The 27,132-nt window shown below is 34.7% G+C and overlaps 2 protein-coding genes across 2 annotated transcripts; both read right to left on the minus strand.

The window, feature by feature from the left end:
- Positions 1-464: 464 nt before the first annotated feature.
- Positions 465-12,216, minus strand: LOC131623038 (uncharacterized). Its single transcript, XM_058894058.1, has 7 exons — positions 12,051-12,216; positions 8,563-10,707; positions 8,391-8,476; positions 7,826-8,125; positions 7,493-7,702; positions 1,385-1,509; positions 465-676 (listed from the first exon to the last, which is right to left on the minus strand). Exons 1-7 carry the CDS (start codon positions 12,051-12,053, stop codon positions 618-620), a joined length of 2,928 nt encoding a protein of 975 aa, XP_058750041.1. The 5' UTR covers positions 12,054-12,216; the 3' UTR covers positions 465-617.
- Positions 12,217-18,804: 6,588 nt separating this feature from the next.
- On the minus strand, positions 18,805-24,551 carry LOC131622992 (ABC transporter C family member 10-like). The gene is made up of 11 exons (XM_058893997.1): positions 22,498-24,551; positions 22,094-22,414; positions 21,925-22,011; positions 21,255-21,842; positions 21,005-21,169; positions 20,624-20,918; positions 20,316-20,530; positions 19,937-20,242; positions 19,801-19,861; positions 19,476-19,715; positions 18,805-19,247 (listed from the first exon to the last, which is right to left on the minus strand). Exons 1-11 carry the CDS (start codon positions 24,547-24,549, stop codon positions 19,135-19,137), a joined length of 4,443 nt encoding a protein of 1,480 aa, XP_058749980.1. The 5' UTR covers positions 24,550-24,551; the 3' UTR covers positions 18,805-19,134.
- Between the last annotated feature and the right edge of the window lie 2,581 nt (positions 24,552-27,132).

Genomic DNA, 27,132 nt, shown 5'->3' on the forward strand with positions numbered 1-27,132 from the left:
TTCAATTATTATATTATTATATTATTTTATATTTCTTTATCTACGATAACAAAAAACTATAAATATAATTGACAATTTTCTAATTAACAATTCATTGAAATTAGAGAGTACTCTCTACTGTCTTTATTCTTAAAAAATCACTTTTTATCCGTAAAAAAACAAAATCACTTTTTAAATATATTAAATAGTTAATATATCTTGTCCATATATAATTTAAATATATTTATTATTTAATATATTTAAAAAAAAAATGTAATAAAAGTTATATTCAGTTTATTCAAAATAAGCCCTTAAAATCTTTGTACTTTCTGCTAATAGACCTTGAACCACCTTGTCAAGATCCTTTTGAAAGTGATTATTTGAATATTAAGCAATTGGTAGATTGAATTAAATACTTTAGTTGCTTCAACAAAATAATCTAATAATCATAGATAAAATTCTTAAAATATGAGTGCTTGTCAAAATAAAAAAGCACCAACTTCTAACAAAAACCAAAACAAAAGTGGGATAATTACAACAGTTTGGAAGCATACATAAACTATGGTTAGATGCACTGGTTAGATGCACATTAGGACTATGCATTGCTACTGTCTGATTAAAACACCTAGTATTACTATTTAGGATGATGTTAGTTTTCTTCTAAAAATTCCCCACAAGTAATACTTTGATTGAAATCCTGCAAAAATGAATAGCTCAAAAATTTAGACATAGTTAACAAATAGTAAAGTATAAGTCTATGCTTGAATTGATGGCTTAGAAGGGAGCAGAGTTGATTAGAACATGATGAAATGGAGTGGATCGGAGCCGAATGGAATAGAGATTTCATTCTATTGTTTGTGTATTTTTTATAATTTGATAGATCAGTACAAAACAAATTAGTTCATTCCATTGCATACACTCTAAATTGAGGAAAATGAAAATTAAAGGATTGGATGTAATTGATTTCATCATGTTTCATTCCTCTCTATTCATTATATCTATTCATTATATGCAAATCTAAACAATGAAATCTAATAATATACCACTTCATTCCATCACATTCCACCAATTCAAACATATTAATAAGACTGTTTGGATAGATGGAATGGAATCGGACGAAATGGCATAAATTTATGCTCCATTGTTTGTTGAATTAATTTTAAAAAGAATGGAATGGAACAGAACCAGATGAAATGCATTTCATCACATTCCATCACTTTCCATCATTTTTTGTACTCACATTTGAGGGGAATCGCAAAATTGCTCTATTTCATCATGAAATAACCAAACAATAGAATGATATTTTTATTCCAATCCGCTTCATTCCACTCCATTCGTTTTACAAAATCCAAACATAACATAAATAAATGAACAAGTAGCATATGTGTAATGTAATGTAACTCACTCCTATATTGGCTTGGGAGCATTGTAGAAGAAAAAATCAAAAGCTCAGCTTCTGCAACCCTAGCTCTTATTGCAAGGTCATTGGAAATCATTTCATGAACTAACTGGTCAAAATATCTCTCAACTCTGTAAAAAAATACATTAACATTTTATTCAATACTAGATATATAATTAGTTACAAAAGTGGATTGATATGGCAAAATAGTTAAATTTAAAGCATGGTTTTAAATTGCGGTCGCGGTTGTAGATACGGTTGCAGTTGTGATGCATATTGCAGATATTGCAGTGTGAATACTTAACGAAAGATATTTGAAGTACAAAGTTGAAAAATGCCTAAAGTTAAGACTTTTCATTATATTTAACGAAGATTAAGATTTGTAATTTTTAAATTTTTCATATTTTTGGTGAGGAGAAACGAAGGACCATAGATGAAATTGTATGATGCGGTTTTTGATGCTGATAGAACCCAAACAAATGAGGAAGCACCACATCAGCAATTAATTCATTCAGCAACTAGTGGGGCCAAGCCGTTATTGGTTTATTCTAGAAGAAAGGGCAGATTGGGAAATAGTGGCTAAGGTTGTTAGAGATGATGTGACGTGTATCAGAGAGAGAGAGCATCACAGCATTTCCTTCCTAGATATAAGGAGTCAGAGAGGGAATTGAGGGGCATCTTTGCATTGTGGCTGTTAGTGCATTGAGGATAGAGAGTATTGACTCTCTATTGAGGAGCCTAGCTCTTGGCAGATCTAGGGATTTGCAATTCCTTATTCTGTACTTTGTTTCTTCACACATCAATACAATAAAGCTCTTTCTCTTAAATACTGTTATTTTTATTACTATTCTATTGTGCACTGTGTTGGTACGCATCAAGTGGTCCGACCTGCCGGATTCTTGACGGTGGTACCAGTGGATGCCGGCGAAGAAAATCACAGCAGTAGCTTTTACGAGAATGGAAGCAAAGGTGACGGCGTTAGAAGGAGAGATCTCGGAGGTCCGTTCTACCTTGGAAAATTTCCAGGTAGAGGTAAAGGAGAATCACGAGAGTTTAATTGCGATGTTGGAAAAGTACCTGGGAAAGGCGGTAAGAGAGGAGAGCAGTGAGAGTGTGTTGAAAAAAAATGGACCGGAGAACGTGGATACACCGGAGAAGAAGACCGGAGATGTTTCAAAGGGGTCTCGCGCCGATTTCTTAGCCGAGTTTCGTCATTCAGCGAAGAAGGTTGAGCTTCCGTCGTTCGACGGTGAAGATCCTGCCGGTTGGATTTCACGAGCAGAGGTTTACTTTCGGGTACAGGGTACCACGCCGGAAGTGAAAGTAAATTTAGCCCAGTTATGTATGGAAGGACACACCATACACTTCTTCAACTCACTAGTTGAAGAAGATGAAGGCATGACTTGGGAGACGTTGAAGGAAGCGTTACTCGAAAGGTACGGAGGACATGGCGATGGAGATGTGTACGAGCAGTTGACTGAGTTGAAGCAAGAAGGATCGGTGGAAGAGTACATAACAGAGTTTGAATACTTAATCGCTCAAATTCCGCGATTACCGGAGAAGCAATTTCAGGGCTATTTTCTTCATGGGTTGCAATCGGAGATTAAAGGTAGAGTTAGGAGTCTGGCAACCATGGGAGATATGAGTAGAATGAAGTTGTTGCAAGTAACTCGTGCTGTAGAGAAGGAGGTGAAAGGGAAGAGTGGAGTTGGACTCAACCGTGGGCCAAAAAATGGGCCTTACCGGGTTGGGTCACAGGTTGGAAACAAGGGAGGATCAGATTGGGTTATGGTAAAAAATAGAGAAGGGGGTGCAAATGGTAGTAGGAGGAATGGGCCAAACAATGACAGACAGGCCCAAGGTGATAGGAGGCAGGCTGGGCCTCGTGATAGAGGGTTCACTCACCTCTCTTACAATGAACTTATGGATAGAAAGAAAAAAGGGTTATGTTTCAAATGTAAAGGACCTTTTGGTCCTACCCATCAATGTCCAGACAAACACCTTAGAGTGTTAGTGGTGGATGATGAATATGATGAGGATGGAGAAGCCAAGGTGTTGGCTGTGGAGGTAGGTGAAGAGGAGGATGAGGAGCACGGAGAGATGAGTATATTGGAGTTACATCATATAGCCCATGAAAACCATCAAACCATGAAGTTTCAAGGAACAATCATGGGGGTAGAAGTCTTAATTTTGGTGGATAGTGGGGCATCCCACAACTTCATTTCACAAAGTTTAGTACACCACATGGATTGGCCCATTGAACAAACTCCACAAATGAAGGTTAAACTAGGGAATGGGGTCCAAATAGAAGCGCAAGGGAGGTGCAAAGAGCTGGAGATGTACATTGGAAGTTACAAAATAAGGCAGAATTTGCAATTATTTGAATTAGGGGGTATTGACGTGGTGTTGGGCGTTGAATGGTTAAAAACTTTGGGTGACACTATTATTAATTGGAGACAGCACACTATGAGTTTTTGGGAACAAGGGAAGTGGATAACACTTGGAAACAAAGAGGGGTGCAAAAAGCCATTGATTGCACTACAAAGTGTTCTAGAGAAACCCAGGTCCAAGAAAGATGGGGAGGTGTGGAGAATTGAGGGGGTTGAGCCTAAGGTGGTTTGTGAATTCGTTAGGTCCGAAAGCCCAAACCCGGAGTTGGAGTGGGTGTCGGGTGAGTACGCGAACGTTTTCCAAACAACTTGCGAATCTGTGTTGTCGGAACACCAACACCGGGAGTTGGAGGAGGTGTTAGGTAAGTACGCTCACATTTTCCAAACGCCTTCGAGCCTACCGCCTAGACGGAAGAAGGAGCACGCTATCAATCTCATCGACGGACATGGAGCAGTGAATGTTCGTCCTTACCGCTACCCTCATCACCATAAAAATGAGATTGAAAGGCAAGTTAAAGAGATGCTGGCTGCCGGGATAATTCGTCACAGCACGAGTTCATTCTCTAGTCCTGTTATATTGGTGAAAAAGAAGGACAACACATGGAGGATGTGCATTGATTACAGAGCACTTAATAAGGTAACCATTCCCGATAAATTCCCCATCCCTGTCATTGAAGAATTATTAGACGAGTTACATGGTGCGAAATTCTTTACTAAGTTGGATCTTAAGTCGGGCTATCATCAAGTAAGGGTGAAGGATTCTGATGTTGAGAAGACTGCATTCAGGACTCATGAAGGACATTATGAGTTCCTTGTAATGCCGTTTGGGCTTACCAATGCCCCTTCGACGTTCCAAAATCTCATGAACGATGTGTTTAGATCATTACTCCGAAAGAGTGTATTGGTGTTTTTTGACGACATTCTTATCTATAGCCAAGACTGGGGAACTCATATGAAGCATCTTAAAGAGGTCTTGGAGCTGTTGTCTGCTCATAGTTTGGTGGTAAACAAGAAGAAGTGCAGTTTTGGCCAGCAATCAGTGGAGTATTTGGGGCATGTAATCACAGGGAATGGAGTAGCTGTTGACCCTAATAAAGTGGTTGGTGTGCTTCAGTGGCCTCAACCCAAGAATGTTAAAGGAGTTAGAGGGTTTTTGGGGCTGACAGGTTATTATCGGAAGTTCATCAGAGATTATGGAAAAATTGCCAAACCGTTAACAGAATTAACTAAGAAAGAGGGTTTTAAATGGAACGAGAAGGCTCAAGCAGCGTTTGACACATTGAAGCAGAGGCTTACGACAGCACCAGTATTAGCCTTACCAGACTTTTCAAAAGAATTTGTTATTGAATGTGATGCCTCAGGTACGGGCATAGGGGCTATTCTAATGCAAGACAAAAAACCGGTGGCTTACTTTAGCAAGGCTTTGGGAATCAGAAATTTATCTAAGTCTGCATATGAGAAGGAGCTAATGGCTGTAGTGCTGGCAATCCAACATTGGAGGCCATATTTGTTAGGAAGGAAGTTTGTAGTATCAACAGATCAAAGAAGCCTCAAACAACTAATGCAGCAAAAAATAGTAACTGCGGAACAACAAAATTGGGCTGCAAAGCTGATGGGTTATGATTTCGAGATTATTTATAAACAGGGCAAGCTCAACAAGGGTGCTGATGCACTATCTAGGGTGCATGAAGGTAGTGAATTGAATACTATGAAATCTCTAGTATCTTGGGCACAAGAAGAACAAATCAAAGCAGAGGTGCAAGAAGATGAGAAATTACAAAGGATCATTGCAGAAGTTCAACAAGATCCTTCATCTTGGCCAGGATACAGATATAGACAAGGGGTTCTTTTTTATGAAGACAGGCTGGTAATTTCCAACAAATCTCAACTCATTCCTATTCTATTACAAGAGTTTCATTCTACACCACAAGGAGGGCACTCAGGATTCTACAAAACATATAGGAGAATGGCTGCAAATATATATTGGGTAGGTATGAAAGGCACTATACAAGAATTTGTTAAACAATGTGATATATGCCAAAGACAAAAATACATGGCATCATCTCCAGGTGGTTTGCTGCAACCACTCCCTATTCCTGAACAGGTATGGGAGGATATATCCTTAGACTTCATCACAGGTCTGCCAAAGTCCAAACAGTATGAAGCTATATTGGTAGTAGTGGATAGATTATCTAAATATGCACACTTTATACCCTTGAAGCATCCTTATACAGCCCGAAGTATAGCAGAAATTTTTTGTAAGGAAATAGTCAAACTACATGGCATTCCTTTATCAATAGTAAGTGACAGGGACCCTATCTTCATGAGTAACTTCTGGAGGGAAATATTCAAGTTGCAAGGAACCAAACTCAAGATGAGTACAGCTTATCATCCAGAATCTGATGGCCAAACAGAAGTGGTAAACAGATGTCTGGAAACCTATTTGAGATGTTTTATAGCTGACCAGCCAAGGACTTGGGTGACATGGATTCATTGGGCTGAGTACTGGTATAACACTACTTACCATGCCTCAACAGATAAGACACCATTTGAGGTCGTTTATGGCCGACTTCCACCTCAGCTGACAAGATGGGTGCAAGGCGAAACTAGAGTGGCCAGTGTGCAGCAGGACTTGATGGATAGAGATGAAGCTCTGAAACAATTAAAAATTCAGTTATTGAAGGCACAAGAGAGAATGAAGAGTCAGGCAGACAAGAAGAGAATTGACAGAAGTTTTATGTGTGGAGAATGGGTGTTTGTCAAGCTTAGAGCCCACAGGCAGCAGTCTGTAGTTACCAGAATCAATGCTAAATTAGCTGCCAAGTATTATGGCCCTTACCCAATAATAGAAAGAGTAGGAGCAGTAGCTTATAAACTTAAATTACCTGAAGGATCTAGAGTGCACCCTGTTTTCCATGTTTCCTTATTGAAGAAGGCAGTGGGAAATTACCAAGAAGACACAGAACTCCCAGACTTGTTGGAAGAACAAGTAGAGGTCTATGAACCTGAATCTGTACTTGCTACCCGGAAGGTGAAGCAGCATGGGGAAGAGGTGAAGCAGTTACTAATTCATTGGAAGGGCAAGACTATGGAGGAAGCTACTTGGGAGGAGGAATTAATGATTAGAAGTCAGTTTCCGAGATTTGACCTTGAGGACAAGGTCCATTTTGATGGAGGAGGCATTGATAGAACCCAAACAAATGAGGAAGCACCACATCAGCAATTAATTCATTCAGCAACTAGTGGGGCCAAGCCGTTATTGGTTTATTCTAGAAGAAAGGGCAGATTGGGAAATAGTGGCTAAGGTTGTTAGAGATGATGTGACGTGTATCAGAGAGAGAGAGCATCACAGCATTTCCTTCCTAGATATAAGGAGTCAGAGAGGGAATTGAGGGGCATCTTTGCATTGTGGCTGTTAGTGCATTGAGGATAGAGAGTATTGACTCTCTATTGAGGAGCCTAGCTCTTGGCAGATCTAGGGATTTGCAATTCCTTATTCTGTACTTTGTTTCTTCACACATCAATACAATAAAGCTCTTTCTCTTAAATACTGTTATTTTTATTACTATTCTATTGTGCACTGTGTTGGTACGCATCAGATGCGGTCATTTTAATATACACTGCAATTGCGGCTTAATGCCATTGTGGAGGCAACCGCATCAGCAATATTGCGGCTGCAGACCGCAATTTAAAATCATGTTTCTAAGCTAGTAAAAAACATCACCTTTCATTCTTAGGAAAGAAATAAAGGCCAATGCTCTGATTGTTTGTTCCATATTTTTTGAAACTCTGTGGCCACACAGCTGATCTTTGAACCAAGTCTGCATAAAACACGTTAGGGAGATGTCTTGCCTCTTCAAGAACTTTAGGACATGCTAAAGTGGACAAATGGCTCATTAATTCAAAGCTTCTGTTGATAAGCTGCAAACTTCCCCTATTCCACAGAAAATTCAACTTCAGATAATGTTTTAGGTGTAACGACGGGCGTAACGACTACCGAAAATTGATTAATTCCAAAAGATGGTAACAGAAGTCACTAAAAAAACAAATTTCTTACCTCCATATCGGATCAACAATAGGCAATGGATCAACTGAATTAGAACATCCATATCGGGAATCGACTTCACCTTTCTCGGAATCTGTAGTATCTTGATCACAGTCCTCGTTGGAATCAAATTCGCCAACTTTCTCGGAATCTGTAGTGCCTTGATCATAGTCCTCGATGGAATCAACTTCATCATTTTCTGAATCCACGATCTCACTATCAGGATAATCTTCGTCTACTACCTCTGCTTCACAATCCTCACAAAACCAAATAACCTCATCTGTAAAAACCACTGGGCCGTCTAAACAATACCTGAAAAAGAGAAAGTTAAGGTACACAAGGCCAAAAGGTGTCTAAGATTGTGAAACAACAATTTCAGAAAATGCAAAAGCTATGTTTAGAAAAAATATGATGGTAAAACAACATTGCTTCTGATGCAAAAATGGAAGTTCATTGTGTTATTAATACAGTTTAGTTGTTCACCTAATCAAAAGAAGAGAATGGTGGTACTCACACTATATATTGTCTGCCTCTATAACATAATTCTAAAACATAATTGTGAGTAACTAACAAGTACCTATGCAGTGCATAATATTCACATTTGTTGCAATATACCAACGTCTCTTCAAAGCCTTTATTGCCACACTTAAGACAAACAGATTCCTGCAACAAGTAGGCAAAGTTATAAAAGCAATGGTTCATAAAAGACGTATAACTCCAAAAAAAAAAATTAAGAAAATAAGAAACACCTGAGGCAACTGAATAATTTCCATTTCCATTTCTGCTTGAGAACTTTCATCTGCAGTTTCAGTTTCAGCACTGCTCTCTGAAGGATGTTGGCTCTGACAATAAGCTACGGCATCCGATACTTGAGGTTCTATTTCAGTATGTAGATCATGTTCAGTTTGGGGTTCAAAATTTGACACGGATGCATCTGGTGGTGGAGATGCATGTGGTTCTAAGACTACATCATTCGCTGCAGAATCAGAATCCACACCTTCTGTTTGGTTGTTAGTCATAGAACCAGCAGGATCTTGCAACTCTATTGAGATTGAAGGTTGCTGATCATTTGGATGAACAATATGATTTTGAATCTCATTCCGAACATTGCTTTCTGACATTTGAACCTCGTGATGTTCTTTGCCTTTGATTTTCAACTGGGGATCAATTTGAATTGGAGGTTCAAAACTTGATCCCACTGCTGAGGCATTCAATTGTACCGGGGTTGAATGTGACTGATCATTCTTTTCCATGGTAGTATTTTGAAACTTGAGATGTTCTTTGCCTTTGGATTTTTGAGTTAGTGAACATGAGACATGTTGAGACTGTACCTTAAAACTAGATCCTTTTCCAAGGACCGGTGCTATTTTACGTGAAGCCAAATGCCCTGATGCTGATGTTAATTCAGATACTTGAGATTTGACTGAATTTGACTGACCATTGACCTCAGGTTTTGATGATTTCATGGGCCTTCTTATCCCATTATTCATCTTCATGTACTTACCTCCCGTTGCTCCTCCAATCTCGTGTTTGAAACCATGATCTTTTGCATCAGTGTTATCCTTGAGTATCCTTTTAGAACTTTCGGCTGGAACTTTCTTTTGCTTGAAACTAGCAGCTTCGTGACTCACATTCTCTACTTTCAAACCGCAATCCTTTGTACCAGAATTATCCCTGAATTTCCTTTTAGAACCTTCAGCTGGAACTTCTTTGTACCTAATACTAGGAGCTTCACAACTCACACTTTCAACCGAGTGCCCAATTTTCTTAGATTTTGAAACTTCCTTAGGTTGAACTGTTGGATTCACTCGAGAAGAATTTGGAATTTGTCTACTCTCTTGTCCATTTGAAGTTTTCTGTTTCATTGATAGCTCACGTAGTGCTAATAACATTTGATGTCTCCTTCCGTTATTATGTTCTTTGAAATTCATGCGGCCAAAGTTAACATTACAAATATTACAATATACAAAACTTGACTGTGGACTTCGTACTGAGGCTGCAGTTCGAATAGTTGGCTCCGGCATTTGATGTGGTAAGTACTTCTTATCAGCATAGATTTCCGGTGTTTGTTGTGGTAAGTTCCTCTTATCAGCATAGTAATTTGGCATTGAATGTGGTAAGCCCTTGTTATCAGCATAATCTTTCGGCTTGTGATGTGGCAAGTGCCTCTTATCAGAATAGTGTTCCAGTGTTTGACGAGGTAAGTGCCTCTTATCAGCATAGTGTTTCGACGTTTGACATGGCGGGTACCTCTTATCAGCACAGGGCTCCCGCATTTGTTGTGGTAAGTTCCTCTTATCAGCATAGTGATCTGACGTTTTATGCGGTAAGCACTTGTTAGCAGCATAGTCTTCTGGCTTTTGAAGTGGTAAGTGCCTTTTATCAGCAAAGTCTTCTATTGCTTGATGTTGCAAGCATTTTTTATCAATAAAGTCTTCTTGTGTTTGATGTGGCAAGTGTCTCTTATCAGCACGTGACAGCCTTCGATGTAGTAAGTGCCTTTTACCAGCATACCGATCTGGTGTTTTATAAGGCAAGCCCTTGTTAGCAGCATAGTCTTCCGGCATTTGATATGGTGAGTGGCTTTTATCAGAAAAATCCTCTGGTGTTTGATGAGGCAAATACTTTTTATCGGCATATTCTTCCGGCATTTTATGTTGTACGTGCCTCTTCTCAGCATGATGTTTCGGCCTTTGATTAGTTAAGTGCCTCTTACTGGAATAGCGTGTTAGTGTTCGATGTCGTAAATGCCTGTCATCATCAGCATAATATGTCGGCGTTTGATTCGATAAGTACCTATTATCAGCATAATGGTGATCCCTATCATAGTGCATAGGATCATTGAATGACTTTTTATGCCCACTATCTCTATAATTGTTTTGAAACTCTTCACTCTGTAAAAAAAAAAGCATTCAAATATGAAGAAGTGTTAGACATAAAATCAGTCATGTCTTTCACCTTATTTAAGCTTTTAAAATAATTGATTGATACTACTTTGTTAATCCCATATGGCGTCGCGTATCAACCACCTCCTAAAATGCTATAGCGGGTTAAGCAGATAGCCGTTATTGCAAATACTAAAACCCATGGTAGGAAATAAACATGAATATTCAAAAATAGAAAATTACACAAAATTCAATAGAACATCATACTTCATAATTAAAAAAACCTAAATTACACGGCAATAAAACTACAACAAATAAGAACCTATTAAAACTAAACTAAACTAAACATAAGAAGAACAAAACAGTTATTTGTACAACAACAATCAAGCCTTATCCCACTAAGCAGGGTCGAATACAATAAGTGAGGCCAACTACAAGGATCAACTTCCACCATAATGTTCTATCCAGAACCATGTTACTCTCCGAACCGTTAATCTCTAGATCTTTCTTAATAACCATTCTTATAATTTTTCTGGGTCATTCTCTACATCTACTCTCCTTAACAAGGATTTGAAATAACAAAATAAAAAACAGACCATTACCCTTAAAAGCATTTGAAATTGACATTTATACCCTTAAAAAACACAACAGTTAGAAAAAAGGATTTGAAAATTTTCTCCCCGAAACCCTAATAAAAGTCGCAATAGCCCTTTCGGATACAATTAGAAGCCGCATAAACCGCTATTGTTGACACCGTCTTGAGGTCAAAAGCCTGTCACTGCTACTATTTCGTTAGTGCGTTACTGCAAAAATGGCCGCGACAAAGGGTATTGATATTCACCGTTTTTGTGACAAAGAACAAATTGTGGCTAATTCACACACGCGACGACGCAACACCTGTGCCGACCGTAATCACGAAAACCTTTCTGCGACCTCGACTGTGTTAATGACAACATAGGATTTATATATTTGTGGCAACATTCAAAAACAAGTACAGTTCAGAAACAAACCAAACCAAAAATAAATAATTTCCAAACTTGTCCAAGTTTTGAAAAACACTCGCATTTAATTAGATTCAACTAAAAATGCTGGAGTATGATCACTTTATCACTACGATCACAACCAGTCCAAACCTAAAATTCTTACATTTCAACATTTTAAATAAGCATCTTCATTTGCATATCATGATTCATGATAGTTACGACATTATCTTTTTTAACGGTACCAAGAGAAAAAAAATCAAATCAATCTATTTCAACTAAAGATAATAAAAGAGAAATAAGAATCTAAAAATTCACTCAGAAAGAAAGAGAAAAAAAACAGAACGTCGTAACAAGAATAAAAAAACTTACCATTGTGTGTCGTATTGAAGGGTTAAGAACGATGAGGAAATCGAAAATGAGGTTTATATGGGGCTATGAGCCCGCGATGGTTGAAAGTTGAAACTGTGGAGTGGTGGAGTGAGAAGAAAGAGAGAAATTGTATATTTACTGGTTGGAGTATTATGCAATGTGGGTTAGGTTATTTAATTATTTAATGCCTCGTTATTTAGATTGGCTCACAGTAAAAACAAGGATATATAAGGGTTATAAGATATGGAAACCGACAAGCAAATGAAAGAATGAAAGAATATTTGATTTCATTTATGGTAACCTTTCTTTTTTTAAAGAGTTTAATTTTTTTTCTCTCTCACTAATTAATAGGCAATGGATTAAAGTTTTGTCATTTGTGGTAACCTTTATTTATTTTGTTTTTATATAATATTTTTTGACGGGGCTTTTATATAAGAAATTAGAGAGGGAGAGAAAAGGGGAAGGAGACATCCTTATATTTAAAATGTTATTATTTTGTAGACATCCATGTTTGCCTTTGCTTAACCGATATTTTTTATAATTTTTTTGACACTGCAATGGAAACTACTAGGGTGGACACTCAATCCAAAGAAATCCACGGATGATGATATATCATCCACTATCAACCGTTTGATGTCATCGGATTCAGTTTTGGCGGTTTGTCGGATGGGTCGGGTGAGTTTAATCGGTTATAAATCTATTGCATAAAAAATTGGTTTACACCTTTTAGTTGTAGCAAGAGATCAAAAGTCTCAGACTTTTTACAATTGATTCAGAAAAATAAATTCTAAACGTACCTACATTTGTACGATGTCCAGATATATTCTATTTAAATATTGGTATTATTATAATTAAAAAATTGTAAAAGTAAACCTATATAATTTTTTTATTTAAATAATTATTATTATTATTTTAATCTAAAAATTAATTTACAATCCTATTATGTACGGATAGATTCTATTTAAAAGTTAATGACAATTTTATACATTTGAGAGTGGTGTTGTTATGAGTGCTGAAATTTTAGTTTTTTAGTTCAATTTGTAACATCATTGAAAGTTGAGTAGAAAAAAACTAGTTAGTCTACATTACAGATACACATGCAGTTAAAAATTAAGAGATGGAAAAAAGTGAAGAGATGGAAAAAAGTACGTTGGAGATAGATGGAGAGAAGTAGCGTCAGAGAGAGAGAGAGGAAGAGTGGTGACTGAGTGTGATATGAAAATGTGAAAAAAATATATCAAAATTACTCTTTCATCGAAACTGCCAAGCTTGGGAGAAAAAAGTTGGATTTTATTCTTATTAAAAAATAAGACTATCAGTCTACAATTGTAGTCTAAAAAGCTGAGCCTATCACTCTATGATATGGTTCTACAAGTTAGTAACTCTGTACAAACAGAATAGGGGACATTGAAAGACACTACATTACTCATCACTGTTTTTTTTTTTTTTTCATATAATTTTTTTTTCTATAAATTAATTTACATATTTTATTATAAAACCGCTAACATAGTGTGTTGAATGAGTTTTTTTTTTTTTCATGTTAGCACACAATAAAAACATTGTCAAATAAAAGAAATATGACATGAAAAACAGATATTAATAGAGGTGTAATCGGCTTAGACTGATTTTTGATTTAAAAATAAATAAATCAATGATATTTTTATCGGTTTGGTTTAATTTGATTTAATTTGTAATATTTTTTAAAGAAGAAACTAAATCAAACTATTTAATTTATTTTGGTTTGATTGATTGGTTTACGATATTTTTTTCAAATATTATATTTTTTAATGTATTTTTTTTTATTGTGTTTTTTAGGATGCGTTTGATTTGTAAAATGAAAAGTACTGGACAAAACAGTACTAGACAGTACAGAACAGTACAAGACAGTTTTATGTATTGTACTGTGTTTGATGATTAATGCACTGGACAATTTTTTTCTCAATTTTCTTAATAATATGATTTTTTTTCTCAATTATGCATCAGAGAAAATAATATGATTTTTACTATAATATTATTTATTGATATATAAAATATTAATATTTATGAATTAAAATATTAAATAATAAAAAGGAGGAAAAAAGGATAAAGAGATAAATGTTTTTACTCTATTTTAATATATTTATGAAGCAGATAAAATAATTTAAGTTTTACTATAATACTTTTTATTGTTATATAAAATATTGATATTTATGATTCAAAATATTAAATAATGGGAAGAAAAGAAAAATGACAAATAATAATTTTTTTCTCTATGTTTGATATGTCGATGAACCGAATAAAAATAATATAATGTTATTATAACATTATTGATTTATAAAATATTATTATTATATTTATGAATTAAAATATTAAATAATGAGAAAGAGGGTGAAAAAAAAGATATTTTGATGTTTTTTTATAATTTGTACCTGGGACAAAAAGTTGTCCCATGATTTAGTGGAGGACAAGAATTCATAGTTTTGTCCTGTCCCTTGTCATTCATTTTGTCCAGTACCATTATTAATTTACGTATCAAACAAGGTACAAAAAAAGTTGTTCTGTCCAATACCATATTTATTAGCAAATCAAACGCACCCTTAGTGTATATTATGTTATTACTTTTTAAACAGGCCCGACCATGTGCCCGTGCAACCAGCTCGTCAGCACAGAGCCTCATCATATAATAGAAATAGCTTATATATTTTTTTCCTTCTTTTTTGATAGAAATAGCTTATATATTTTAATATACTTAAAAGTTAATAATTTCGCCATTAATTTAAATTAAGTTATTACAATTAAATAAATATTAATTTATAAAAAAATGTTTTTATTTATAAGAATTTATAACTTTTTTATTTGTTTAATATATTATTGGTTTAATATTTTGTTAGTCTCGTATGTTGGCGCAATGATTCATTTTGGTCTTTAACTTAGAAAATATTTATATCGGTCCTTTAAATATTTAAAATGTATCATGTTAGTCATTTTTGTCTAATTAGCAATAAATTCAGTGATTGATTTTTCATTTTTTTTCCCGTTATTAATTAGACGAAAAAAACTTACATGATATGTTTTGAAGAGTTAAGGGATTCTAAGTCTTTTTTAAGTTAAGAAATCAAAATGAACTTTGAGGTAACATACTAGACAAAAAAAGATATTAAGACAAAAATATTTTAACTTTTGCTCTAAAAAAAATTAGTATTGTCATGTATATTGTCGACTGGAAAGATATTAAGACAAAAATATTTTAACCTTTAAAAAATAGAGAAATTTTATCGACTGAAAATATACAAAAATTATTGATGTATTGTGGAAATATTTTTAAACAATTTTTTTAATTTTCATAATTTTTATGCTGTTTACAATATAAATAAATTTTTTTCAAATTTTTTTCCAATTTATTTTATTATAGACATTATTTTTAAAATAGAACAGAGCCTTTAACCAGTTTGGGTCGGCCCTGTTTTTAAAATAAAACATTTTATGTAATTTATTTTATGTTATATTTTTTCAAACATATTACAAGTCGCTCTTAATCCACACGAAACAGAAATATAATTTTTATTGCATTATAAAATAAGTTCACTATCAAATAAAAAAATTGACACTTGCTATCAGAACCTTCGAAAGAGATTTGAAAACTTAATAAATAGAATACAACAAAACACACATCAAAATATTTTGTAAAAAGACTAGAAAGAATTTTTGAAGAAGAAAAAACATAAAAACAAAATATGAAAATTAATGAAGAAAATATGAACACGAAGAAGGCGACCATAACATATCATAACGACAATATAGAGAGAAACAATTGTGGTGGATAGCGATAGTGCATTTTAGTGAAAATAAGTTTTTGTGACTTATGGTGTTTACTTTCTATATTTTGGAGCTTGGTTCTAAATGTGCGTTTTGCTGAAAGGAATAAAGTGTAAACAAAGATGGAGAATGGTTGTACTGATACAAAATTAAAGCTTTATGATGAGTGGAATAAAAGATTTAAAGCCTAGTTATATTCATTTGTTCGGTTTATCGGTTCCTAAAAAATAAAACCGAAAACCGTACCAAACTACATCGATATTTATTTGTTTGGTTCAATTTTTAAACCAAACCAGAAACAATCATTTTTATTTCGATTTGGTTTGGTTGAATTATAGGATTAATTGGTTTTTTCTGATCCACTTACACCTAAATATTAATCATCAACCTTCAATCCTTGAACTTCCTATTAAATTAAATTATATATTACAAAATAACTTCACTTAGAAAATTTTATAGGTATTATTTATATGAATATTAATTTTATATGGCAATTAATATATATTCGTGAGATACTTGGCGGATAGACGTTGACGGTGATTTCTTTTCTGAGGGGTCTGGTCAGAGGCGTATACTAGATGATATTATGAGGACGACAAATGGGATATTTTTCATAAACATCGTGTCAAGACAGGTGTAGTAGTTGACAGTAGATGCAAAGTAGCCGACAAACGAGGTGGTGGACACAGAGGATGCGCCAGAGGCAGCAGAGAGGATGAGGATGTTATCCGACACACACAATAGTGATAGTGCTAATTACTTTGATGTCTGTATTTCCTCCTCGCCTCGCCATTTCGCCGCAGCACCGCGCCGTTATTTTCTTCCTGCCGTCGATGGACTACGGAGACCTTATGGAAGATGGGTGAGCTGGTCGTTGTAGGAGAACTCTTATAAAATTTTTAGTTTACTTCCCCAAAGGAACTGTTTTCATAAGGTCGGTTGATGCCTCTAGTGCTTCTAAAACTGCAGACACATTGTTTAAGCTTTTCAAGGAAGTAGTGTTGTATTTTGGCCAGGAAAATGTTGTTCAAATCGTTACAGATAATGCTGTGAATTATGTTGCTGCTGGAAAGTTATCGGAAAGGGAGTTTCCTAAGTTGTTTTGGTCTCCTTGTGCAGCACACTGCATTAATTTGATGTTGCAAGACATGGGGAAATTAAAGGAAGTAAGTGAGGCAGTGTCACATACTTCAAAAATTACCAAATACATGTATAATCATTGTTTTGCATTGTATTTGATGAGAAAACTTACAGGTGGAAGAGAAATACTATGTCTTGCTCCAACCCGCTTTGCTACTAATTTCATTGCATTGCAAAGTATTCTGTCTCATAAAGATGCACTAAGAGCCATGGTAACATCCAAAGAGTGGACAACCACAATTTATTCCAAAGATGTCAAGGCAAAGCAATTTATGGAACAAGTCTTAGACTCAAGCTTTTGGTCTAAATGTGCTGACATAGTGAAAATTGCAAAATCTCTTGTGTGTGTTGTGTATTGTTGATAGTGAAGATAAGTCGGATGGGATATCTCTATCGAGCTATGTATAAAGCAAGAGAGGAGATTGAGAAGAGGTTTAGAAGAGTTATGTTCGTTATAATTTACGGCTACAAAATAGGTATTGCACTTATTATGCTTTATATGCTATTGTTTTGATACTTGATGACATGAATATTGGTTTTATGGTTAAGAATATATGATACAGTTTTATAGTTAAGAAACATGCTATTGTTTGGTTTATAAACAAGACTATTATTTTGTTATATATTTAAGAATATGTGATATTTCTTGGTTTGTTAAGAATGTATATTATTGTTAGATTTGTTAAATTTATTTGGTTCTATGTTTGACATTGCAGTTAATGATTTGTAGAACCAAGAAGAAACAAAATTATGATCCTATTAATTTTGAAACACTTGGTGATCATTCTAATTGGGCGTTGGAGGATTCACCACCATTCTTGACTATTGAGGAGGTGAAAGCACTACGCAAATATCTTGCTAGTATGACAATCCAACCTATTTCAAATGATATTGGTATGGTATTAATTTTTATGATTACAATTATGTTATTTTAATTTCTTAAAATATGTCAATTCTAAACTCTTTAAATTGATGTTGTTATAGATGAATTAAAATTGAATGAGGTTGATGTTGAGGGAGATGCGCCACTTAACTCCGGAGAAAACAACCAAAGTAATGATATCATTGATGGGGAAGATGTTGCAAATGCGATTGATTTTGTCGGAGATGGTTTTGATATTGAAGGAGATCCCAACATTGAGATGATTTTACCTCCTTGGAACTAAATTTAATAGATATTTGAGTGTTTTTGTTCTAAAGTACTCAATTAGTTTATGTTGAAATTAGACTTTGTAATTTGTACTACTTTGTTATGTGTAATACTTATGTTTAAATTTGAACTAAATTTGTGATTTTTAAGTACTGAGCAAACTATATTTGTGCTTTTTAAGAGCATTAAATTATATGGATTATTAGTATTTTCAGCACCTAATGAACAACTTTTAAGAGTCTTATTTATAGATTGTGTTGTTAATGGATAAGCTTTAAAGTGCTAGGTATAATTTTTTTTAGAGATTGAATGATCCGGTTGGACCGGTTTTATACCTATATAGTTTTATTATAATGATAGGTTTAATCCGATTTTATCCGGTTTAATCCGGTTTGGTCATGCTGTTCGACTAGTGACCTAGTGGTTCGACCGATGAACCAGTGACTCAATATCCTCACCGATTTAATGACCGGTCCGATTTTTAAAAGCGGGCCTCCAGTATTCCACTTGTCACACATAATTAAATAATACTATGTCTTAAGTCAACCAGATATTTCAATAGTGTAATATTATTAACTATCAATCTCAAATTTAAAAATTCATATTTATCTTCAATTTCAAATAAAAACAATTGTTGACAAACATTATGCAATTGATTAAATTGCATATAAAGTTGAAGTAACAACCACTATAAAAAAAACCATAAACTGCAGTAACAACAAATGAAAAATAATAATAATAAAGAAAACCATCTTCTAAAATGCAAAACCAACCTCATAATATCATAATTCTCACCTTCATTTGCACTCATCAATCTTCCTTCCAAAAACCTAAAGTAAACAGATTTTACTTCTCTTTCTCACATAGTTAAAATATTTACATTCACTGTGTGACAGTGTGTCAAACTAACAATCTCAAGCCACATTGAAATCCTTGATATTTTCGTAGAATCGCAGTAAAATGCGGCTAATTAAATCTCAATCGTGAAATCATTTCACTTCAATGTGATTCTGCAAATTGAAAATGAGACCAATATTCCCTTACAAGGTTTCCAAACATGGATTGTTCTCTCTTCATCAACTTCAATGGTTCATCGTACTCGATCAACTTTCCTGTAAATATAATCAAATATTTTAATGTATTAAAAGGAAACAATAAATAATCAACCGTTCTTTTTGCCTATATATTGTTTGTATTAAAAGTTCAAATTTGAAATCCAACATCCACTCATTACTTGTGTCACACGTTATCAATATAGTATGACTAGAAATGACAAATAAATCTATGTATTCAATCAAGGGTTAATCCAATTACTTTTTCGACATTCAATGTGAACGTACCATCACTTATGGCAAGGATCATATCGCAATCCATCACAGTTGGTATTTTGTGTGCTACTGTTATGACTGTACAACCATCAAATTCGGTCCTAATGGTATTCTGAAGAATCAAATCAGTTGCATTATCAATTGATGCAGTTGCTTCATCTAACACCAATATCCTACTTTTCCTCAAAAGCGCACGCCCCAAAGAGAATAGTTGCCTTTGTCCAATGCTCCAATTTGTTCCATTTTCCACAACTGCATATCAAGTTAATCTATCTTCAAAATATGTACTTGAAGATAATATAGTTTCAACATTTAAATGTTGAGCTAGAAATAGTACCCGAGGAATCTAAGCCGCCTTTATCTTCGACAACCTCTTGCAGTTGGCATTTTCGAAGAACCTTCATACGGAAGACAATATTAATCCATATTTTCCAAGGTAAACAAAATCGAATAGAATTTAGAAATTTAATTACCTCCCATATTTCTTGATCGGAATGTTGAAATAAAGGATCCAAGTTATATCTAACTGTCCCAATGAATAAGGTGGGATCCTGAGGTATAATACTAAAACATGACCTCAAGTAATGAAGGCCAATAGATGATATGTCTATTCCATCAACTAAAATTTTTCCTCTTGCCGGCTCCACAAGACGAAACAAAGCACCTATGAGAGTTGATTTTCCGCTACCTGTTCTACCAACAATGCCAATCTTGTGGCCTCCTTCAAATGTGCATGTGATACCATGAAGTACAAATGGTCCATCAGACTTGTATTGTATCTGGCATTGTACAAACAAAAATTACAAAATGCATTTCGTCATACATTTTTTTCGAAAAGAAAGTGTTAATTACCTTCAAGTCTTTTATTTCAACCTTTCCTGCATCTGGCCAGTTATCTGGAGGATGATTTCCTTCTATCACTTCTTGATTATCACTTTGTATGTGAGTGTATTGATTTATCCTCTCTACCGATACTATATAATTCGCTAGGATGCATTGGTGTTGAGTGGAGTATACTAAAGAAGTGTTTAATAAAAGGCCATAAGAGAGGACCATACCAATAAAACCTGAAACAATGGTTGTTGAAAATAGGAAACTTGCATGATTATATGAAAACTTAAACAAAGATGTTTGAAAATTAGCAATAATTGATGTCTCACCTGATGTAAAAGTCCCTAAAGGAAGCATAGCGATGCAAAGTGCTGCAGAGGCGAGAACAACTGCATAGATTACTTCTAATCGTTGAATCAACCACTCATTTGAGGCAAAACTGTGGAAGGATGCACTTGCATTATCATCAATTAAATCAAGATTCTTGTGTACGAAACGATTCTCCTCCTCAAAGGCCCTTATTGTCATAGCTCCAGCGTAAGTTTCAGCTACATGATTAGCTACAGAAGATTTTGTTGTTCCGTTCATCCGCATAAGTTCTTTAGCACATGCATAGTAGTGTCTCTATCACAATAAAAAACACATGTTTAATTTGAAACAGTTGCAACTAAAATATGATTCATCTATCTTAGCCCAATACATTGAACTACCTGTAACCGAATAGTAGCATAAGCCATTGGTATACACAAAAGCAAGACTTGCCAAGCGACAGATGATAAAACTAGTATATTTGCGTAATGATTCATAGTGGATGCGACATAAGATGTGAAGTTAAAAGCGATATCGAGATCCACAATGCTCATATCTGATGAGACCTGCATAAACAAACAAGTTAAGCAACCGTCAAAAACAATTTTCATCGATTACCTTTGTAGTGTAAAAATGGTTTAATAAGCTTACCCTACTTAGTATCCTTCCTAAAGGCGTAGTGTCATAGAAAGACATTGATGCGCCAAAAAGAGAATTTATTAACTGTCTAAATAAGTTTTTTGATGATTGAAAACCCAATGCAGCTGCAAATAGACTTCTCATTGTGACGAAAATTGTAGAAGTAATTCCAATCAATAGGTAAATTGTAATCAATTTCAATGTGCTGACTTGAGGATCGTCAACACTAGAAGCCATCCACGAGTTTTGGAGTATCTGACAAATCATAAACATGAAGTGAGAAAGAGAACTGACAAAGAAGTATATATAGCCTCTTTTCTGATTGAGATATTGTATGTAAGGCTTCAACCCCGTGTCTCCCATTTCTCTTTCTTCTTCCTTGATAAACTCATCACCATTTATAGCATTAAGGTTCTTCTTTGTGAAATATTGTTTCATCTCGTTATTAGACTTTGAATGTATTGGGGATGAAGTAACATCTGCAAGCTGGCAAGAACCACCCGTCTTTTTGTGTGCGTTAACAAGGTCCTTAAATTCTTGGCTAAAGGCTAGTAGATCATTATAAGTACCCGCTTGTTGGATTTTCCCGTCTAACATCAACTGCGGCAAGAAAAAAAGAATTGTAACCAAGTAACGACCGAAAAATGTTTCAACAATGTCATCTATAGAACAAATGAATTACCAAGATAGAATCAAATGCAGGGAGATAGTCAACTTGATGAGTTACAAGAAGTACCGTCTTTTCAGCAAGTCCTTCCAATATGTAATCCTACCATGTTTAAAAGTCATATTTCAATAAGAAAACGATAACTATGATGTAGTTTCAATTTTTTAAGGAGAGAAGTCATTACATGGAACAAATTTTTTGCAGTGTGCGCATCAACAGCACTAAAAGGATCATCCAAGAGATATACATCAGCATTCTGATAAAGAGCCCGAGCAAGTTGAATTCGCTGCTTTTGGCCTCCACTTAGATTAACACCTCTCTCTCCTATCTCAGTTAGATCACCAAATGGAAACAACTCAAGGTCCTTCATGAGTGATGACCTACGAAGCGATTCTTGATACCTTTTAGCATCCAAAGGGGATCCAAACAAAATGTTTTCTTGTATTGTTCCTTTTTGTATCCATGCTGTTTGAGAAACATATGCAAACTTTCCATAAACTTCGATCTGGAAATTACAATTGAAAATTTGTCACAATGAATACTATCTATGTTTTCAATAAGCATAAAATAAAAGGAATAAATGCTTACTTTCCCTTTAGTATTCGGTACTTCTCCGAGAATCGCTGCTAATAAGGTTGATTTTCCTGAACCAACTTCTCCGCAAATAGCTATCTTTTTCCCAACATTGACATTCAAGTTTATATTTGTTATTGTTGGCTTCAATAAATCATCTTCCCATGAAAAGTCTGCAGACTCGATTAAAATTGAGCCCTTCAACTTCTCATCATAGCACCTCTTTCTGACAACTGTAGTATTTAGCTCAGGTGCCTCGAGAAATATCACAACCCGAGAAAAGGAAATCTTTGCTTGAATGATCACTCCAACAACATCTCCGACGGTTGAAATAGGATCTTGCACAAGGCACAAAGTCGCGATAAACGTGAAAACATTATTCGCATGTAAAGGGATGTCCATGAAGTAACAAGCCACAAAGGTAGCAGTAGAGACCAAAATAGGTGAAAACCAAAAGAGAATAACACCATAAGCCTTTTGTAAAAGCACCGAAGACAACCATTTTAGTTCAACAATTCTTAGACTTTCAATGACGTTTTTAAAATGGATTTCCCATGCATATAACTTCAACACTTTAACATTCACTAGAGCCTCTGAACAAGCCTTCAACCTTTCATCTTGAGCCAGCAGAAGTTTGCTTAGAAACTTATGTTGTAACTTCGCTAACGGAGTATTTAAAACCACAGTCAAAACTATCACCACCAATGACGCAATTGTTGCTAGTCCAATAGCACGGAAAAGAATTACCAACGCGATACATAGTTGGAGAACCGTTGTCCATGTTTGGTGAAACCAAAACGGAAATTCTCCGATTCTATAGGCATCCACATTCATATAATTCATTATCTCGCCACTAGAGTGAACCAATCTAGTAGCATTGGATAATCTCAGTTGTTTCTTATAAATGGCTGCAGTAATTAAGGATCTAACTTTCATACCAATTAGTCTAGAACGAAAAAACCATTGCCTTTGAGATAACGATTCTAAAATCTTTGTAAATAACAGTGAGATGGCCAATAAGTAACCTTCATATTCGAAACTTTTATTACCCTCGGCCACCAATATAAAGGCATTCAAAATTACAGGACAAGACGATACAGTGAGTACCTTAAGAAATGCAAAGAACCCTGATATTAAAATCTCTCTCCGGTGGCACGAAATTATTATCCATAAAATGGACGATGGTGATGACGGGTCCTTCTGCTTTTGTCTATTCAATTGATCTATAAATAACGAATAGCATACTTCTGCTCTATCTGCTTCCCGCAACTTTGGGATGTCCTCGTCCTGAAGTATTTTCTCTTGACCCTTTTTCATCAGTGGATTCAACCACCAAAATGACATTCTACTAAAGAATCCAGCACTTCCAAATGGGGTTACGCTTATACGGCTAATGAGATCATCACCATGGACCTGACTATTTAAAGGGGCATATAGACTTCCATGAACTTCCTCATCAGTGTCTTCATATTTACATGCTTTGTATGTGCTAAAGAGCAGCAAAAATGCTCCGAAAAAAGATAAAACATCTAAAGCTACCTTAAGAGATAGTTCTTTGTTGCTCAATGCATAAGATAAGGAAAAAGCACACAAAACACCAGAAACAAAGAATATCATAATAGAAAACAATCTCAACCATGTTTTTGGAAGTTGTTTCAGCAAAAGACTTGTACTTATACCAACTAACATCCATGTCATTCCCTGAAGCAGTTCTAGCAGCAACATACTTAGAGGGAAAACAGTGAGATTTTTCCTTAACTTCTCATCTAAAATCCAAATGCCAAAACACAAATGCAACAAACCGAGACAGCCACTGGTTATTGCAGAAACTAACTGCAATTTTGAATATCTTTCCACTCTATTCTGACCCTGAATTGGCCTCAAGAAACATTTTTGGATTATGACAAATGTGAAAACTATTAGCAACAACATATCAAGCAAAATGATCAACAAATGGCTGATGCATGAAGAAGGATCCTTCAGAACCTCGAAATCGAAACACAAGGGCTTTCCTCCAAGTGAAGAACAAGCAGAAACATCACAAATCATGTTCCAAAATTCTTCCATTTTATCTGCAACAGTTAACATCATCAGAAGCTGAACTTCAGAAGAAAACAAAATCTAAAACATAAAATAAGCAAGAAAATAAGGTGCAAGTCACGTACCTGTTATTGTTGGTTCATTTCTTATGAAAAAACTAAGATGAAAACTACATTATAAGTAGAGAAATAAAGTGGAAAACGTGTCTTCTGAATTATTTAATGACATGTGCAAAACCATATGGCACATTTTAATAAACAATTTGACTTTAGACAATAAGGCTGTTTTGCCATTAGAGTGACTCAGATAAATCTTTGACCCCTTACACAACCACGAGACCATTATTATTTATTGTTCATGTTTCAGTTTCAGAGCTTCACCCTACCACTGCACCTGATTGACAACCTCTTCTTACCACTCTGAGTGCCATAAGTACATCATTAATTGTTTTTCTGCTTCATCTTAGCCTGCACCTATTTTGGTAATCATCAAATAGTTTTTTATAGTAAGCTAAACAATCATTTTTTTTTCCAAATAGTACTTGTAAGGTCTTGTTTGTTTGGAAGTTTAGGAAAAAATAGAGGAAAAAGATTAAAATAAAAAAAAATGGAAGGATTCAAGAGGTGATCGGTTGAGGGTTAAGTTTTTTTCACCATATAAACTAAAATTATATATTAGAGTGAGTTTTCAAAGGATTAGATAAACTCTTTAAATTTTTAGTTTATACTGATATAATAATCTAAATAGTAAAAATATATTAATTAATAAATATATTAGTAAAAATCTTTATCCTCTAATGATACTATTTTTTGAAAGTTTTTCGCTAGGGTTTCTATTATAATAAGAAAAAGAGGGGAATAGAGAGAAGAGAACAAATAGAACGTGAAAAAGAGAATAGAAGAGGAAAAGAGAAAGCTAGATCCCAAGGAAGAACACCACGGTAAGAGGTTGAATCATTCATCGCTAAGAATATCAAGGTAAGGGTGAGTCTTCCTCTTATATAAGGGATAGTATAATGCTATGTGAAGATGCGTGAATCACAAGAAAGGAGGAGTTTGAATTGAATTTTAAGGTTTAAAACAATTTCTTCCCAAATCAAAAACACAAGAACAAAAATAAATAACACAATTATTTTTATCCTGATTCACTATTAACGAAGTTACTTTAGTCCACCCGCCAAGGTAATTTTGCCTTATCAACAAGGACTTAATCCACTATAACCAAACTGATTACAGAACCACAATAAAGACTACCTGTCAATATTGCAAACCACAACAAAGACCAATTGTCACTTGTTGCAAACCACAAAGACTAACTGTCAATGAATGTCTTCTTGAGAATTCCGACTACAACCCTAGTCTCTCAAGGAAGTATATATAAACTTCACTCGTTGAAAACAAAGGTTTTGTGTTTACAAGAATGTTTCTTGAAAGCAAATTACACAAGTTTGAAATACAATCAAATAACACAAAAGTGTTAAGCAAGTAACGGACAAAACATCACTTGCTGCAAGTTAACGAATAAAAGTTCACCTGCTTACAAAAATGTACAAAGAAATGATCAGAGTGATTTAACAGCGTTACAACATGCGTTTTGTAATATTAAAAGTTGTTGTAACAGCGTTCCATCGTCTCTTTGATTCTTCTTCTAACTATTCTTTTTATAGCACAAGAAGAGAAGTCCGTTGAAGGGTAAAATTGGAATATGCAATTCCAATTGTATGGTTCCAACGCTCATTGAAGAGAGGTAGACAATACTGTACAACAATACTGACCTAGCGCCACCCTAGGAAGAGTAGACATCACTTATTATTTCCTCACGTAAATCCAAATTTGATCTTACGTTTTCTAAAGTTCAGTAGCTTTCAAATAGTAGTTGTTGAAGCATGTTTAGAAGGATAAAACCATTGAGTTACTAGAACCTACGTCTTCAGAATTTGTTAGAACTTTGTCTTCAGAGTCTTCAACACTTGGTCTTTTGAAATTTCAAAACTTGTTCAAATAGAACCTTGTCTTCAGAACCTTCAGCACTTAGTCTTTTGTTGTGAGAAAAAATAAGATGGAAACTACATTATAAGTAGAGGAATAAAATGGAAAACATGTTGTCTGAATTATTTAATGACATGTGCAAAACCATATGGCACATTTTAATAAAAATTTGACTTTAGACACAATAAAGTTGTTTTTCCATTAGAGTAACTCAGATAAATCTTTAACCCTTTACACAACCACTAAGATATTATTGTTCATGTTTCAGTTCCAGAACTTCATCCTACCACTGCACCTAATTGACAACACATCTTCTTACCACTCTCAGAGCCATAAGTACACCATTGATTGTTTTTCAGCTCCATCTTAGCCTGCACCTATTTTGGTAATCCTTAAATAATTTTTTATAACAAGCTAAATAATAATTTTTTCAAATAGTATTTTTGAGGCTTTCAAATTGTTTTCTTCGGTTGTGATCATTAGATCGAGTCCATCTATTTATAACTACTTTCCAAGTCTTATTATCCATAGACTTGATAAAGGTAACCATACGAGCCTTCTAATAATCATAGTTCAGACCATTAAGAATAGGTGTTCGATTCACATATCCTCCTTTAACATT

This window comes from Vicia villosa, unplaced genomic scaffold (assembly GCF_029867415.1).
Source record: "Vicia villosa cultivar HV-30 ecotype Madison, WI unplaced genomic scaffold, Vvil1.0 ctg.000048F_1_1, whole genome shotgun sequence".
Classification (NCBI taxonomy): Eukaryota; Viridiplantae; Streptophyta; class Magnoliopsida; order Fabales; family Fabaceae; genus Vicia; species Vicia villosa.

Excerpts from the sequence above, each read along its gene's own strand:
- LOC131623038 (XM_058894058.1), bottom strand. Across the intron at positions 7,703-7,825 it reads ATTGTTGATCCGATATGGAG|GGGAAGTTTGCAGCTTATCA; the intron begins GTAAGAAATTTG and ends TCTGTGGAATAG. Across the intron at positions 677-1,384 it reads GCTCCCAAGCCAATATAGGA|GATTTCAATCAAAGTATTAC; the intron begins GTGAGTTACATT and ends TCATTTTTGCAG.
- LOC131622992 (XM_058893997.1), bottom strand. The coding sequence starts at position 24,549 with ATGGAAGAATTTTGGAACATGATTTGTGATGTTTCTGCTTGTTCTTCA. Across the intron at positions 20,919-21,004 it reads ATGCTACTATTCGGTTACAG|AGACACTACTATGCATGTGC; the intron begins GTAGTTCAATGT and ends TTATTGTGATAG. Across the intron at positions 20,531-20,623 it reads TTTAGGGACTTTTACATCAG|GTTTTATTGGTATGGTCCTC; the intron begins GTGAGACATCAA and ends CCATTGTTTCAG.